Raw genomic sequence first — 14,679 nt, forward strand, 5'->3', positions numbered from 1 at the left:
TTTAACCCCCCTTCGCTCTCCCTCCCACTCAAAGTAGTCGCATTTTTGCTGTTTCCTTCTGTACTTTACCAAAAGAAAAATCTAGCAACATGCATAAAAATCACTGTAGAAATGCCCGTAAGTAAAGAGTATGATCACATGATAGCCTTTATATAAAATGCTAGAAAGTGCAAGGATATGGTCCGGCAATAGAGTGAAATAGATCTTTCTTTTAATCGCAGGGAAGTTGGCGATCCATTCCACAGTTTGTTTACTTTTTCTATTTACTGGTGTGGGAAGGCTGTGAAGGATACAGAGTAGGGGAGACACAGGAAAGAAGATTCTGGATTGATTAGGCCAACGGGGATGCATGTGGCTCTGTAGATAAAGGGCTTTAACAATTGGCCGTTTCTGGACACGAACAGTAAATCATACAAATTAACAATGGTGGGAGTAGAAGAGCGCTCAATTGTATTGCTCCCCTTCCGATGAGCTTGCTTCTTTTTTGGCCTTTGCATTTTGATTAGTTTACCTTTGCTTTTTTTTTTTAGCCTTATTTAACCGTGCAAGGTGACTATGAACACATTCTTATTTATGGCAACTCGCAGGGGGAGGAAGGATTACATATAACAAGATTACCTTTGGGAGCTGGCAAGTACGACTGCAGTTTGTAATGAAACCATCACTCCCAAAATTGCATATAAGTCCTTGCTTATAATTACTATTACTATCTTACTTTTCAAGCTATGGAAGTAAATGGAATAGCTTAAATGTCTTGCACTACCATTGACTTGCACTAGCATTGCTAATAAATGTTACAGTAATAAGAGGCTGGCGCCAATTTCTCAGAATAAAAAACACTGAATGTCCAAAAAAGGGAACTTGATTGACTGATCAATACCAAAGCCTTCTAAAAATGCAGAGCCTTCCCTTGAAGTGATCGCTAACCACTGGAGAAAAGGAAGACATCTACAAAGCCTTTTGATTAGTCTGTTGATACAACTAACTGTGAAGTTGAGACCAAAAAAGAAAAACAAAACAAAACAAAACAAGGGGCTCATAAAAATGTCTCACTCTCAAAGAGAAAGAGACAAAAAATCAAAATGACAGTGACAAGAAATAAAAGGGAATAAAAACAACAAAATGCTAAAATAAGTAAGAGAATAAAATAGTGAGAAAAGTGATAGTGTGGCCATAAATGTGTGTATGTGTGTGTGTGTGGAAAGAGAATGTTGTGTTACTCAGGGTGTGTCTGTGTTCAAAGAGAGAAAAACAGAAAAATGAGGAGAGAAAATGTGTGTGTTGTGTTACTGCAGGGAAAAAAATTAAAGCTGAGCAGCAGAACATCTGTCCACTAGTTTTAAAACTAGATTTAGTCATCACATTCAAAGAAAATGTGTCATCTTTCATCCTTGCACCAAACAAACCTGGTTGTAAACTTGGGAGATACCAAAATGAAGATGATGCTGCTGCTAAAGCTTGATTTGATGTTGATCTAATGTGAGCGAGGGGTCAGGTGACATGAATCAAACCAGCAACCCACCTGCCATTCATGGGGCGTTGCCTATATTTGAAATGAAACGCAGATGTAAATGTAACTTTTCCAATTAGGCTTGGGCGATGTAATAAAATGTAATATCGCGATACTGTCCCGCCAAAATATCGCGATATATGATAATATGAGCGTTCACGTGGCGGGGAAGGACGTTTGGTATTTTATTTTATTTCTTCTAAATTACATCAAATTTAAAATTGATCACACGTCACAGCATTGGAGGAAACAATGGACATTTTTTTTACTAACCTACCACTAGTAGATTATAGGTTTGTAAGTTTAAAAGCTTGCACAATTGTGATCTAAGCAACACAAGGTGCCGCAGCCGGGTGGGGAACAATTGTGGGGGGTTTGATGTTATGGAAAATTTGCGATATATTCACGAAATATTGCAAAATTCAATATTATTGAATATTGGTCCAAGCCTATTTCCAATGTCAAGATCCTTTATATGTAATCAGGAACTGACATGCATCTTTGATCTACTGTATATTTTAGTTGATGATGTGTAGAAAATCTAGTTGATACAAGAGTGGAGCTGTTCAGAGCAACCAAACAATTCTCTTCTGACATAAAAACATGTCTGTTGAACCAAACTGCTGATGCTACCACAAGACAAACAAGGTGAATATGTTTTTTCAGGCTCATAAGTTTAATCAGTCATCACTCAGTGGAATGTTTTCTAAAAGTCATTTTCCCATTGTTTTCGCAGTATTTCTTGTTTGTTGCTGTGACAATGATGGTTATATTTAGTGTTTTTTTGTTGTTTGTTTAATTGGAACCATCTGGAGATTTTCTCTAAACCTTCACTCCAGCTGTAAATGCTGAGAAGTTTTTTGTGAGATCAAGCTTGTATCATCAGCGAAAATAAAAGGAAACACTGATGAGGAGGCAGCAGCTCTGTCATTGATGTAGACCAGGAACAAGAAGAATGCCGCTCTGCAGGTCACTGAGTGTTATTGTCACCCTGTTTGAAGTGTATTTGCATTATGATCCTTTCATTTTTCCTGTTGTGACCAGAAGACAAAAGCTGCCTCCAAGAGCCAAGTCACATGTACATCCTTTATTGGACTGCTGCAGCTTAACCAATTTATTTTCGCTTTCTCTCCCTCTCTCTCACACTCACACACACAACCGCTCGCTCACCGCTCAAAATCATCACAATCTTTCTCACTGAATCCAGCGATATGAGGAAAGCTGACTTTTCCACATCAAGATGAGTGGGGCGAAGAAGGGCATTATCCGCCCCGGAGAAAGATAAGAGTTACGTCGGTCGGCCATGAGTCCTGTGTAAAAAAAACCCCCAAAGGTCACCCGAGCTTGACTTAAGACAGGCAGACATGGAGACATTGAAGGTCAGAGAGATTGAAGGGGTAATCCATTCACAACGATGACAACCACGCCTTCAGTTTGAACCGGGTCCATTACCTCACAACATCTTTTCTCACCAAAGCCACACTTTTGGGAGAGTTTATCCAATGGCATTGACAGGAGCTTTTCTATGCCAGACAATGCATGGGGATTCCTCGTTCCAGTAGAGAGGCCACAATTACTACGAGTACCATCAAGGTGATGGAGAGAAAAACAGAGACAGACAACGCACAATATCAGCACACCTTGAACAGAGAATTGAACCTAGTAGCATATTAATTCTAGTGGAGCACATTAGATAACTGGGGCCTCTGGGTGCAACACACTTGGGATATAATCATAAAATCACAGCAACAGATAGCATAATAAAATATAGAGTGTAAGGCTAAGCTGTGAAATGAATGTAAACAATCCAACAGCAAAGACAATAGTGAAAATGGAATTTGCGGAGGTTTTATGAGGTAAGAAATTTATTCAGCTTGTAGATTAGGCGCCAACAGTACACACGCCGTCTATTTGGGTGAAAATTAGACTCTAAAAAAATCGAGCCGTACCTCGGGAATAAGCCTTAGAATGAGATCTTTTTCTGTCTAAATTCAAAGAATAGTAGGCCTCATTCAATTCAATGACAACTTCCACTTCTGCCTTGAAATGGTGAAAGGCTGTACAATTTCAATCCAGGAGTCAGAGGCACCATAGCAACCAGGTGTGTTTCTCCTGTGTCCTTTTTGCTGTCTCTCTCTCTGTCCTCTTTATCTCAAGCCTAAAGCAAAAAGGCTTTTCTTAAGATGCACCATCTCTGATTTATTTATTCCTGACATTTACATTTCCACATTTTAAAACGCCAATAATAGCTCATAATAGCATACATTGTGCCTCAGCAGCCACTGACTCACACTCTGAAGCTCTACAGTGTTTAAACCTTCAGTTTAGTTTGTTTGGATTTGTCAGAACAATGCCATTCGAACTCGAGGTTAGGGTGGAAATACGGGTCTCAGTCCTCTTCTGGTGCAGCTCAGGAGTGAGAACGTAATCTGAACCAACTACAGGAAACGGCCCCAACATGCAAGGTTTTATGGGCAGAAGGAGACGGATGTTGAAATGAACTGAGGGCAAACTGCAGTCTGGACTAATGCTCATATTCAGCCATTTCTTTGTGTTCTTAACTGGTATTAAATTTTGGCAAAGCGTGTAGACAAGTCCATCATGCTTAATTAAAGTTACAGGGACTGGAATCGGGTTTGTTTTGACTCCCCCCTACTGCCAAAATCTCTAACCTGGCAGGATGACAGGTTACCAAAACTCTGTCCAAAAAACAAGCTACTTGTGACTTTTGTTTTCAGGGCCTGATTCACTGTAACTGGGCAATGTGAATCTAAATGAACCAAATAGACAATGCAACAAAGAAACATTTTCCACTATGGTTCGGCCCAAGAAAACAACCTGTAGGTGTGATCGCACCTACAGGTTGTTTTCTCCAGCTTGAAGGCAGCCGCCACACGGTGCGGAGCCATTCGGAGTGAAACTTCTCCAGGGGCTAAAACCCTCGCTCAGATTTTCTCAGTCTCTCACCCTGTGACCGGGGATCCTGTCTGCTGAGCTTAATCTGACAGGATGCTAATAGATCGTCTAATTAACATAATGTCCACCCATTAGGAGTGGTTAACCTTTGACTCATCACGCTGACAGGGCTAATAGGAGAAGCGGAAAGGAGGCATGGCTGTTCATGCACTGTGAACTCGTTCTATTTACATATTATTGCCACACTACACACACTATGCACATGTGTACACACACAAATGCGTGAAATATTGTATTGTTGACTCTTAGACACACACACTCACACATACACGCAATCACTTTATCTACTATTCTCATCACTTTGCTCAACTATTCTTGTGTCTGCCCAGTCAGTTTCCTTAAACTATGCGATCAGGCCGCTGTCATTTCACCTCACTGAACTACCGCTGGCATCTCCACACCAGCCAGCCACCAGACCCATCCACCACTTTCCACAGCCTTGAACTTTTGTCCGCTCCCCTACACACACGCATGCACAGCCACATACGTACACGCACACACACACACACACGCGCACGCACGCCCACAAACACACGTGCGTGCGCGCCGATGATCCGTCATGACGTCTCATTCCACCTCATTTCCTCAGACCCTTGCTTCTTTCTAATTGAGGCGGCAGCGAATACAATTATGGTGAGAATCATCCCGGACTGATGTGAGGACGGATTAACGGGATTAAGAAGATAATCTGTTGACCCTCTGCCCCCGGCGCAGTATGAGGCTGGGAAGGCAATTTGAAGCAGAGAGAAAAAGAGATACGGGGGCTTTAATGAGTGAGCTGACGAAAGCCTCTGACCACCGAGAGGCTCGCTTGGCGTGCCACTGGGAATTACTTTCTGCAAGACTCCCCACCGCACACTCACCTAACCCCCCCCCCCCCCCGCCCCCCCGCACCCCGCTACCCACAAACCCACTGCTGCTTCAAGGATGTTCAGCATCAGGCTCCATGCATGTGTTCACAAGGGGTTGCAGCTTCATAAAACAGCATCTCGGTCTGTCCATTAGATGTAGCGCCTGTTTGAGACATGGGAGCTCAGACGTAGTGAAGATAATGATTATCTACATCGACTCTAAAAAAACATCCATTCTTTGTGAAATTAAGTTCAACCCTGCTTTTGCTGACACCTTCTTAGAGGAGTAAATTCAACTGAACTCAGTTTAGCCACCTTTTTATTTGTGGAAAAGAGTTTACTTTACTCATCTTTTTAAGATGACAAATATTTATGATTCATTAAATTTACTGTACACATCACAGTAAATAGCATCAACCTGATGCATGTGAGGATTGGTTCTTTTAAGGACAAAAAGCATAAATGTTTTTGTGAGAATACAAATTTTGTTTGCCTCATGATGATCACAGACTGGAGGTCATGGATTACCTACTGGCTTATTTACCATTACATCACTGATTAGGGTTTGGAAAATATGTTGTTGTGTCCAATATTTTTAGAGTGCTGCGTGTTTGATGAGGAGATCCAGGTAGCTTGAAATACTTCTTCTGTTACAAAATTTTGCTTCACAACCAGTACAAAACAATGTGACCTTGGCAACTGACTGACTTCGGTAAAAGTTACATATGGATACAGTCAATCTACTTCAGAATATGTTTAGAGATGTGTTTCAAAATATACAAAAATTGGCTAAAAAATGTTTTTGAACATGTAGATGACATTCATTCATTCAAATTATATTTTGGACACTAGAAGTACATTTTCATCCTATGTTATATCCAAAATATATTTTTTCTACATATGAGCGACTGTAGAAACCCACCTCATGTTGCTCTGGATCACCTTCCCTCTCTGTCCCATGTCTCCTGTCACTGTCCACTGTGCTGTCTACTGTCAAGCAGGACTGAAGCGCTTCATTTCCAAATAAGATATCCACCTTTTGACACCTGTCATGTAAAAAAAATGATAGAGCAAAAAATGAAAACAAAATATGACACTTTTCAAAGAGCAGTAACTTAAGTCATTGGTTGTCAAAATGATAATACATTTACACGCTATATTTCAGAGATAATAAATTCTGAATCTTCTTTTATTTTAGAATTATATCCTGGAATAGATTTCAAGTGCAAAAATAGTCTTGCGCTCCTCATTAGTTGAGTCACCCCAGAATTGTATCATGTCATCCTTAATTAGAATTACACATCAGATAGGTTCAGCCAAACAAATTGATTAGTCGGACACGTCCCAGCTGTGCTACTCGTGCTTTATTTCTCGTTATGCCAAATCATGTGGTAACCGAGGAGCTAGTTAGCAATCTTTCAAAGTGAGTAATCTTTGTTTTTTAATCTTGTACCTCTTTGAAGAAAACATTTCAGACCATCCACATTCATTGGTTATGTAAAAGCCACACTACCAATGAGGACCTGCTTTGTTCTGATTATGGGGTGTTGCATGACTGTCACAACCATAATTACAGTAAACAATGCCATTTCAGGTACTTCTACAATGTCAGACAATACACTGTGATTAGATGAGAGGCGCTCCAGTATAACTGCACTATACAAAACTTGTACCTTATAATTTGAACAGTATCACTCAACAATGGGAAACTAACTTTTTATAGCCTGAGGTTAAAAACCAAATTATTTAATTAAAACCCAAAGCTTGTATTTTTGTTTCATTCTCAACACTACTGTAAAAATGTTGTAAATGTTGTATAAAAGCAATAACATACTCAAAGTCAGGTTATATAGTGGTTATTGGCACCGGTGTGCTGCAATCATACTCTTCAAAATGTGTTCTTGGCCTTTCAACAGATTTGAAATTACAACAAAATTGGCAACCCCACCTGTATTGATGTGCTTGCTCCATATATATTCACACCAACTCATGTAAGAGAAACAAAAAGACCAAAAACTAGAACTAGCAGAAGTTGGGAAGTCACCATTTTAAAGAGTCATTTGCTGGTTCAATTCCAATGCATTATGATAAAGGCAAAAGATACAAAAGAACATGAAGTGTGCAACTTTAACTTGGGAGGCCTGCAAACTGAGCTGTAATGATCTGTCCATTGGGAACCTCTCTTTATTTCAGCACTGTCTTCTCTTTCTTGTTGTTTTAGATGAAAAGGATTTGCTGTTGCACATTCCCAACAGCACTTTAAGTTTAGCATGTTTTTCTGTGTTAGGGCAAAAGAAGAAAAGTATTTTGAGTTGAAGCAAAAGAGCGCGGTGCTTCACAAGTTTCTGCTAGTCGCATAGCAACGGTAATAGCCACAACCAGCACTTCCCACTAGCATCTGTTGCATTAGCACAACTGTCCATATACAATTGGTCAAGTGATTTATGATTGATTCATGTGTGCAGTATACCACTGAGGATACTGCAAGATATAAAGTATTAGAGCAGAAAGATTGGGATGGATATGTGTTTGTTAAAGCGAGAGAGAGAGAGAGAGAGAGAGAGAGAGAGAGAGAGACAGAGAGAGACCTGTGTGCTTTATTACCAAGGGGCACAGCGATTCCTCTATCTGCTGTCCACATTGTATGCTGAGTCAGGAGGCTGTCCTGTGGTTTTTCAATCACAGCCTGCATGGAGCCACTGGTTTCTCATCTTGGCCAAAGATAGGACCCACACACACTGTCACTATTTTTAGTGGCCACACTAAATTTTGAGCCACTACAGTGTTAAAAAAAAAAGTGGGCCTGTTACCCATTAGCCTCCCACCTCTTTAACACACACACACACACACACACACACACACACACTCACACACACACACACACACACACACACACACACACACACTCTCACCCTCTCTTGGTCTCTCTCTCTCTCTCTCACACGCACACACACACACACACACACACACATACACACAAATAAGACTGATTTAGTGGTTCTCCGCCTGTGCATACTGAAATCCATGCGAAACCTGTCACATGCTTCTGTAAAAAGTTAGTTTAGTGTACGTGATTTCCAGCTGAAATGACCATATTTGTACACCATTACCTCCCCTGCTCCCCTGAGATCTCATAAACTTGTGGGACTGCGGATCGTCCACCTTCCCCTTTGTCTCATATCATGCATATTTGATGTACGCTTTGTGTTTGCCAGCTAGCATGTGACTAGCATGGCTATTGCCCATTTCTGTTCCCCCTCCACACAAGGTGCTGGGATTGAATAAAAGATGCAGATGCAGCACGATGTGGCCGGCGACATCACAGAAGCAAAGTCGTCACGTCATGTTTTACACCGTCACCACATCATACTTTCCTATATTTGTTTTCTTTCTTCTCTGTCTGGGGACTTAATTCAGTTCAATTTGAATTTTTATTCCCTGGCAGCAGGGATATTTGTTTTGCAGGCGGGATTCAAGAATAGAAGACCGGCAGAATACAGCAACATCAGCAATAAGGCAATCAGAGGATAAATTCTTGACTGTGATTTTTTTTAATTAGGCAAAGTAACAGCAAAGGCCACAGAGCAAATTTAGCAAAGGGCAAAACCATCATCACACAGCAATATATAAGAATAGTACTCTCTTATGCAAAATTAGACATTTACTGTATTATGTCATCCAATTAGGCACATGTACACTGAGATGAATATCAACTCATTTGTTCTTAGATCTACAGATTTTTCAGTTCAGGCAACATAAGATGAAAAATGCTGAGGGCGGCACTTTGAACTCCCTCTGAAGGAGATGACCATGTTTGTTAATTGTCTGCAAGTCTCTTCCAGGCTGATAGACATTCAATTTATCTGCATCTGTATCACTCCGGCCCATCTATGCGCAGAGCGTTTTTCAGCATGTGTAATTTCTCTGAAACAACAACATCCCAACAACTCTGCTCTCTGTCATTTGCTTAAAAACATTCATGCACCACATTAATCATAATAATCCAGCTTTTCCTGTGTTGAATATAAAGTGCGTGTTGTGTTGCAGAAGTTGCTGAGGCAGGAAAATTTTTACCACTTTTTTCACAGCCTCATTTTCAGCAAATACTCTGGGACTTTGGGCAATGATGTGCATAACTGTATTTGTTTCATGAAAGCGTGTAGCTCACTTGAATGTTAGAGCGGATAGTGAGACATATTATCGAGGGAGCTGATGTTCTGACATGTAACCTACAACCGCACTCTCCTCACTTAAAGAGGAATATATAAAAATGTGCCTTTTTCTTTTCTTTGGGGAGATCTGTGGAGACAAGAAAAATGTTAATACATTTTGAAAAATAGAACCAAAGCCCAGTGGGTTTCCCCAACCAAATGAGGCTAAGAATGTCAAAAGCACCCTCTCCAATACTAAAGAAAAGTCCTACCGAAATTTATTTTTTATCCTTCTGCCACATTACTGATCATCAGTGCACATGTTTGAAATCCCAGGGGGAATACCACGATAACAGACTTTGGCCTTATTTAGACTTAATTATCACTAAATTTGCCATGTATGTGTTAAACATTTCCTAGAGGAAGGTTACAAGCACATTTCCTGGATGTGGCACCCAGGAGGATTGAAGGCATTCGGGGAAAGGCCTACGAGGACTGTCGCGTTTTTCCTTAAATGTAATTATATGAAATCTCCCAACAGAACAGAGGTCTGATAATAGAAAACCAGATTAAACCTTGCAATTCCTCTCTTGCTCTTCCTTTATTGAAACAGCTGCAGACCCTCTTCCTTGTGTGATTTTTCTCTATGATTGCATAGATGTAAAAGGATGAATATATCCCAGGATTTCTCCACAAATTCAAAGCGTTTGCCAATTGGCTTACATGTGCCTAAAAATGGGCAACATTTATATTTACAATTGTCAAATTATCCTCAAGACCTCAATAGATATTAATACCCTCCCTGCATAATATTCAGCTAATTACATGGAGTCCAGTGAGACCTTATTTGTGGCAGATACAGCTTTCATTCCTTGAAATAAAAGCCCACATCATTCTCAATTGTTGTTGACTTTGTGTTTTTTTTAAAGAGGGGTTGATTGCTTGCTGGCTGGTTTGGAGTTTGCTGAAATACAGATTTTTGTGACTCAGAAAAGAATTAAAATAATAGTTAAAAGTTATCATTTTGATACCTAGCTGTATCTTGATGATTCTTTAAGTTAAAGTTGGCCTTTTTGGTTGTGATATTCACAGAGGTCAGAGTAAGCTTCGAGAAGCTACAGTTTAGATAAGAACTGTGAGGAAGCGAGGAAATGCAAATTTGTTCTGAGATAACGCTGCTTAATGCTATTTGTCCCCCAAGCGATGAAATCAGGGCAAGACTGTGGATCAGACTGTGTCGACGTCAAACATGCATTTTGGCACTGCGTTCTGATCTTTACACCGATTGGCCTGATGGGGACGCTATATAGACTTTTGGGCGTCCTGGCAGCTCAGTGGTCTAAGGCCCGTACCATGTAAACATGAATCTGGCCCCTGGATCACCTGTTGCATGTAATCCCCCTCTTTCCTGTCTCTCTCTACTTTTATCTGTCCAATAAAGGCAAAAATGCTCCCCAAAACATAATCCTTAAAATTTTAAACTTTGAAATGTCATAACTGCACCGGTCCAATTGTGATAAATCTTGGAGGGATGATGCCTCTTGTTGATTTACTTGCTTTAGTGTTAGAAAAACTGTTCTTAACAATGGAGGAAGATCGGTTATTTGTGTATATGACTCCGGGTGTGAGGCCCATTCTTCAATACAACCATTTAACTTGGTTGCTAAGGCAACTGGCTTTCTCGGTTGACAGCGGTGATGAGGGAGCGATCACTGATAAGTTGAGATGATCTGACTTCAAGACAGGCCACAAGTTTTCCCCCTTGGTGCAAAACACTTTAGTCTTATTCCAGCACAAAGGATACTGCGTTATGCAATACTTTGCAACAGTGGAGCAGCGGGTCCATACTAGTGCCATGTTTAAGATGAAACCGGCTATGCGCTTTAAATCCAATTGGACATACCCTGACAGCAGTTATTATGTTTTCTATTCATTTCCCACAGCAAGTGGAAAGTGTGTGCCTTTGTTATGAGCAACGTAAGGAGGCAAATTACAGGTTTTTGCTGGAGTTATCCTTTATCTTTTATCTTTTAAGTAGATATATTGTTGTAAAAGTGGAATGGACATACTCTGTCCTGGTAAACCAAAACCAATGTCATCATTTGACCATCTGTATGATGGGATGAATGCAAGAATATTGTTGCTACATAAAGAAATTGTTTTTTCTTCGCAACATCTAGGTTTAGAAATGCCAAATAGTTAATGTCAAGAATATTACACAGAGGAGTTGAATGATTCTGTGTTACATAGTCTTTCTGCACCTCCACCATCTTGTTAAAGGGCAGAAAGACATTTTACATTTTCCCAGACTGAATGGATTTGAACTTTACTATTTCGATGACTCAAGCAGCCACACAATTAAAACCGTTTAAAGGATAAATTTGGCCTTATGCCGTGAAGGAGCCAATTGTCAATGTAAAAAATAATGTTGAATTCACAACCACTTGTTCAGAGTTCAATGATTCAGATCCCTTTTTTTTTTTTTGGATGATCACACCTTTCAAAGCAAGTGAGAAACTGGAAGAATATTAAGTGGCTCTTAATGTAGTACAATGATTTAAATAGACTAGCCAAGATGATGCTGTTGTACTCGTTTTCCCATGCATCAATTCCAAACTTATAAAAGAAAGTGACCACTGTGTGAATTGCGGCAACATAACAAGATAAAAAATACACTTCTGTTTTCCAGCCGGCCCTTACTGGGAAATGATTGTTGCTCACCATTTCCACACCTCCCCAGTTCCCACTTAGAAAGTTCGACACAAATTGCACCGTAACAAAATCCTGAGAGCCTGTAGCTTGCCTGTGGATGGCTGTTAGGCGGGTTGAGCCTTTCCTTATCTGCCACAGCTACATTGCATCATTGCATCATTCTGGACGGCAAGTGTGGGTAAGTGCAGCCACGGAGCCCTGCTGACACGCGTCCTATTGGATCACAGCAATATTCACCAATTCATCTGCTAAAGAATACAGTTGTTGCCCCCGACAGGATGAAATTGAACAAGGGATTGAACTGCGTCCGCCCGCACATCCATCAAATGAGATATCTCAGGTAAAACCTCACAAAATCAGTGGTGTCTGATTTTAGGAAGCTTTTCTAGGTATGGGGAATAGACATTTTCAAGTTATAGTACTGGAAGCATACAGTGGTTCCTCAGGCAGAGATCGACATCCCACAACACCTTGAAGAAGAACTTCCCCAACATTCACCAAAATGAACGGCAGACAGAAGACAAAACGTTTTGCGAAATGAACATATGGCTGTAAAAAATAACATACATCTAACATTTTCAATTCATTTGCATTCATACACATGTGAAAATTGTCGTATTAATTCAATTTAGTCCAGTCAATTGTGTCTTTAATGCTGCTGAAATTACTTTTACTGATCGGATTGAGCGTCCTGGCCTAGTTTAGCTAGCTAGCGATAATGTTACTACTGCAGCAGAGCCTGTTCAAGGCTTAGTTTGATGGAGGATAAATGAACTGGCTGCAGCATCCTCTGTATATATATACAAACCATGGCTTATTTTTCATAGCCAACAAGTGCACAAAGTTAGGCAGGATATTTTTATAATTTCTTTGAATGTGTTTTGAAAAAGCAGTTTGATCATTCTGGCTGTTTGCAGAGTGTAGCATCAACTGCTGCATTTTTTTTTTAACTTAAATGTGATATCTCAGACACCACTGGTCTGATTTTGATTAAACTTGGATGGATGATGCATTTTTACACTTCTGGTTTTAAAAAAAATGCACTGATTGGCCTGGTGATGGCGCTAGAATTAAAGGTTAAATTTTCAAACTTTGAAAGCCTCTAACTCCTTGATATGAAGCTTGTTTACATTGGTTGGCCAAATGCGGCACTGTAATTAAAGGTTAACATTTTAAACTCAAATGTGATATCTTAGACACACTGGTCAAATGTTGATGAAACCAGGGGGGATGATGCATCTTGGCGCTGTGTTCTGGCATTTAAAAGAAAATACACTGATTGGCCTTATGGGGGCGCTATAAGTAAAAGTCCAAATTCCCATAACAGCTACACTGTCGGTTCGATTTTTATGAAACTTGGAGGGATGATGCATCTTGTTAGTGATTGGCCCAAGGAGTGTTTGCATCAGTGGAGGGCGACATAAGCTACTTGCTCTTGTTTTGTGCATGTTTGCCTTGGACTTCTGAGACAAACCCCATGCTACAAACTAGTTATTTGAATTGAATTGGCCATCATTGATTTGGGATTTCTCTCCCTCCATGTGCGTTTTTCTTTAAATTCGGACTTGAGATATTTCCTCTCTCAAGATCTTCCCCTTCTATCTTCTTCTTTAATTGGACTCAACCTTGCAGCCAACCCCACACACCCAATAATTTTATTACTTTACCAAGAATATGAATCATGCGAAACTGATCCATATAGGCTACAGCATGTGTGAGTTGATGTAGGCTCTTGTTTATTTTCCACCAACACTTTTTTTTTTTTTTTTTCTCGAGCAGAGAGGTTGGAGAGAAGTGATGCTGGGGGGTCCTCAGCGCAGAGCGCGGTGAACGAGCGGAGCGGGAGCGCGCGTATAGGAAGGAAGAGAAGGGAAGGAAGGAAGGAGCTGAGGCAGATCAGTCGCCAGCGGAGCCCAAGACGGCGGATGAACGGAGCCGAGTGTGTGTGTCGCCCTTGTCGTTTTTACAGCAGCTGAAACGCCGTCCGGCAGCCGAAACCTGCTCAAAAAATGATGCTCAAACTCGTCCATCTCCTCGGGATGCTCGTCTGCGGCAGTCAAGGTAGGGATGTGTGTGTGTGTGTGTGTATGTGTGTGTGTATGTGGAATCCTCCGGCTTGGTGACTTTGTGGATAAGTTGGTGTATTTGCTATCGTGATCTGCAGCAGGGAGAGCTGGGTGCCTGCTGCTGGAGGGAGAGAGAGAGAGAGAGGGAGAGAGAGTGAGAGAGAGAGAGAGTGAGGGTGTGTGTGTGTGAGAGAGAGAGAGAGAGAGAGAGAGAGAGGTGGATTGTTTAACTGGACGTTGTTTTGTAGTTGAAGCACGTCTTCCAGGGGCCAGAATGCTTTTCTTACTGAAAAGGGGGATTATGATGGGATCCTCTTTGGGTGGGTGAGCTGTTGAGATACACACTCTCTATTTCCCGAACAAAAACTGTTATCTTCAACATATGACACGGGTTACACTCGCTGCCTATGGTT

At 40.8% G+C, this 14,679-nt stretch overlaps 1 protein-coding gene across 1 annotated transcript in view; it reads left to right on the forward strand.

Moving 5' to 3' along the window:
- The window catches only part of LOC139657517 (neural cell adhesion molecule 2-like), a gene marked incomplete at its 3' end in the record, with an annotated part of 287,231 nt that overhangs the window by 36,580 nt on the left and 235,972 nt on the right, over positions 1-14,679 (forward strand). The window contains 1 exon segment of the mRNA XM_071535397.1: positions 13,980-14,261. Within this exon segment, the coding sequence (XP_071391498.1) occupies positions 13,980-14,261 (282 nt within the window).

Source organism: Centroberyx affinis, unplaced genomic scaffold, assembly GCF_046629955.1.
Source record: "Centroberyx affinis isolate AG114_WGS23_722 - 3 ecotype Tasmania unplaced genomic scaffold, CSIRO-AGI_Caff_v1 ptg000176l_1, whole genome shotgun sequence".
Lineage (NCBI taxonomy): Eukaryota > Metazoa > Chordata > Actinopteri > Beryciformes > Berycidae > Centroberyx > Centroberyx affinis.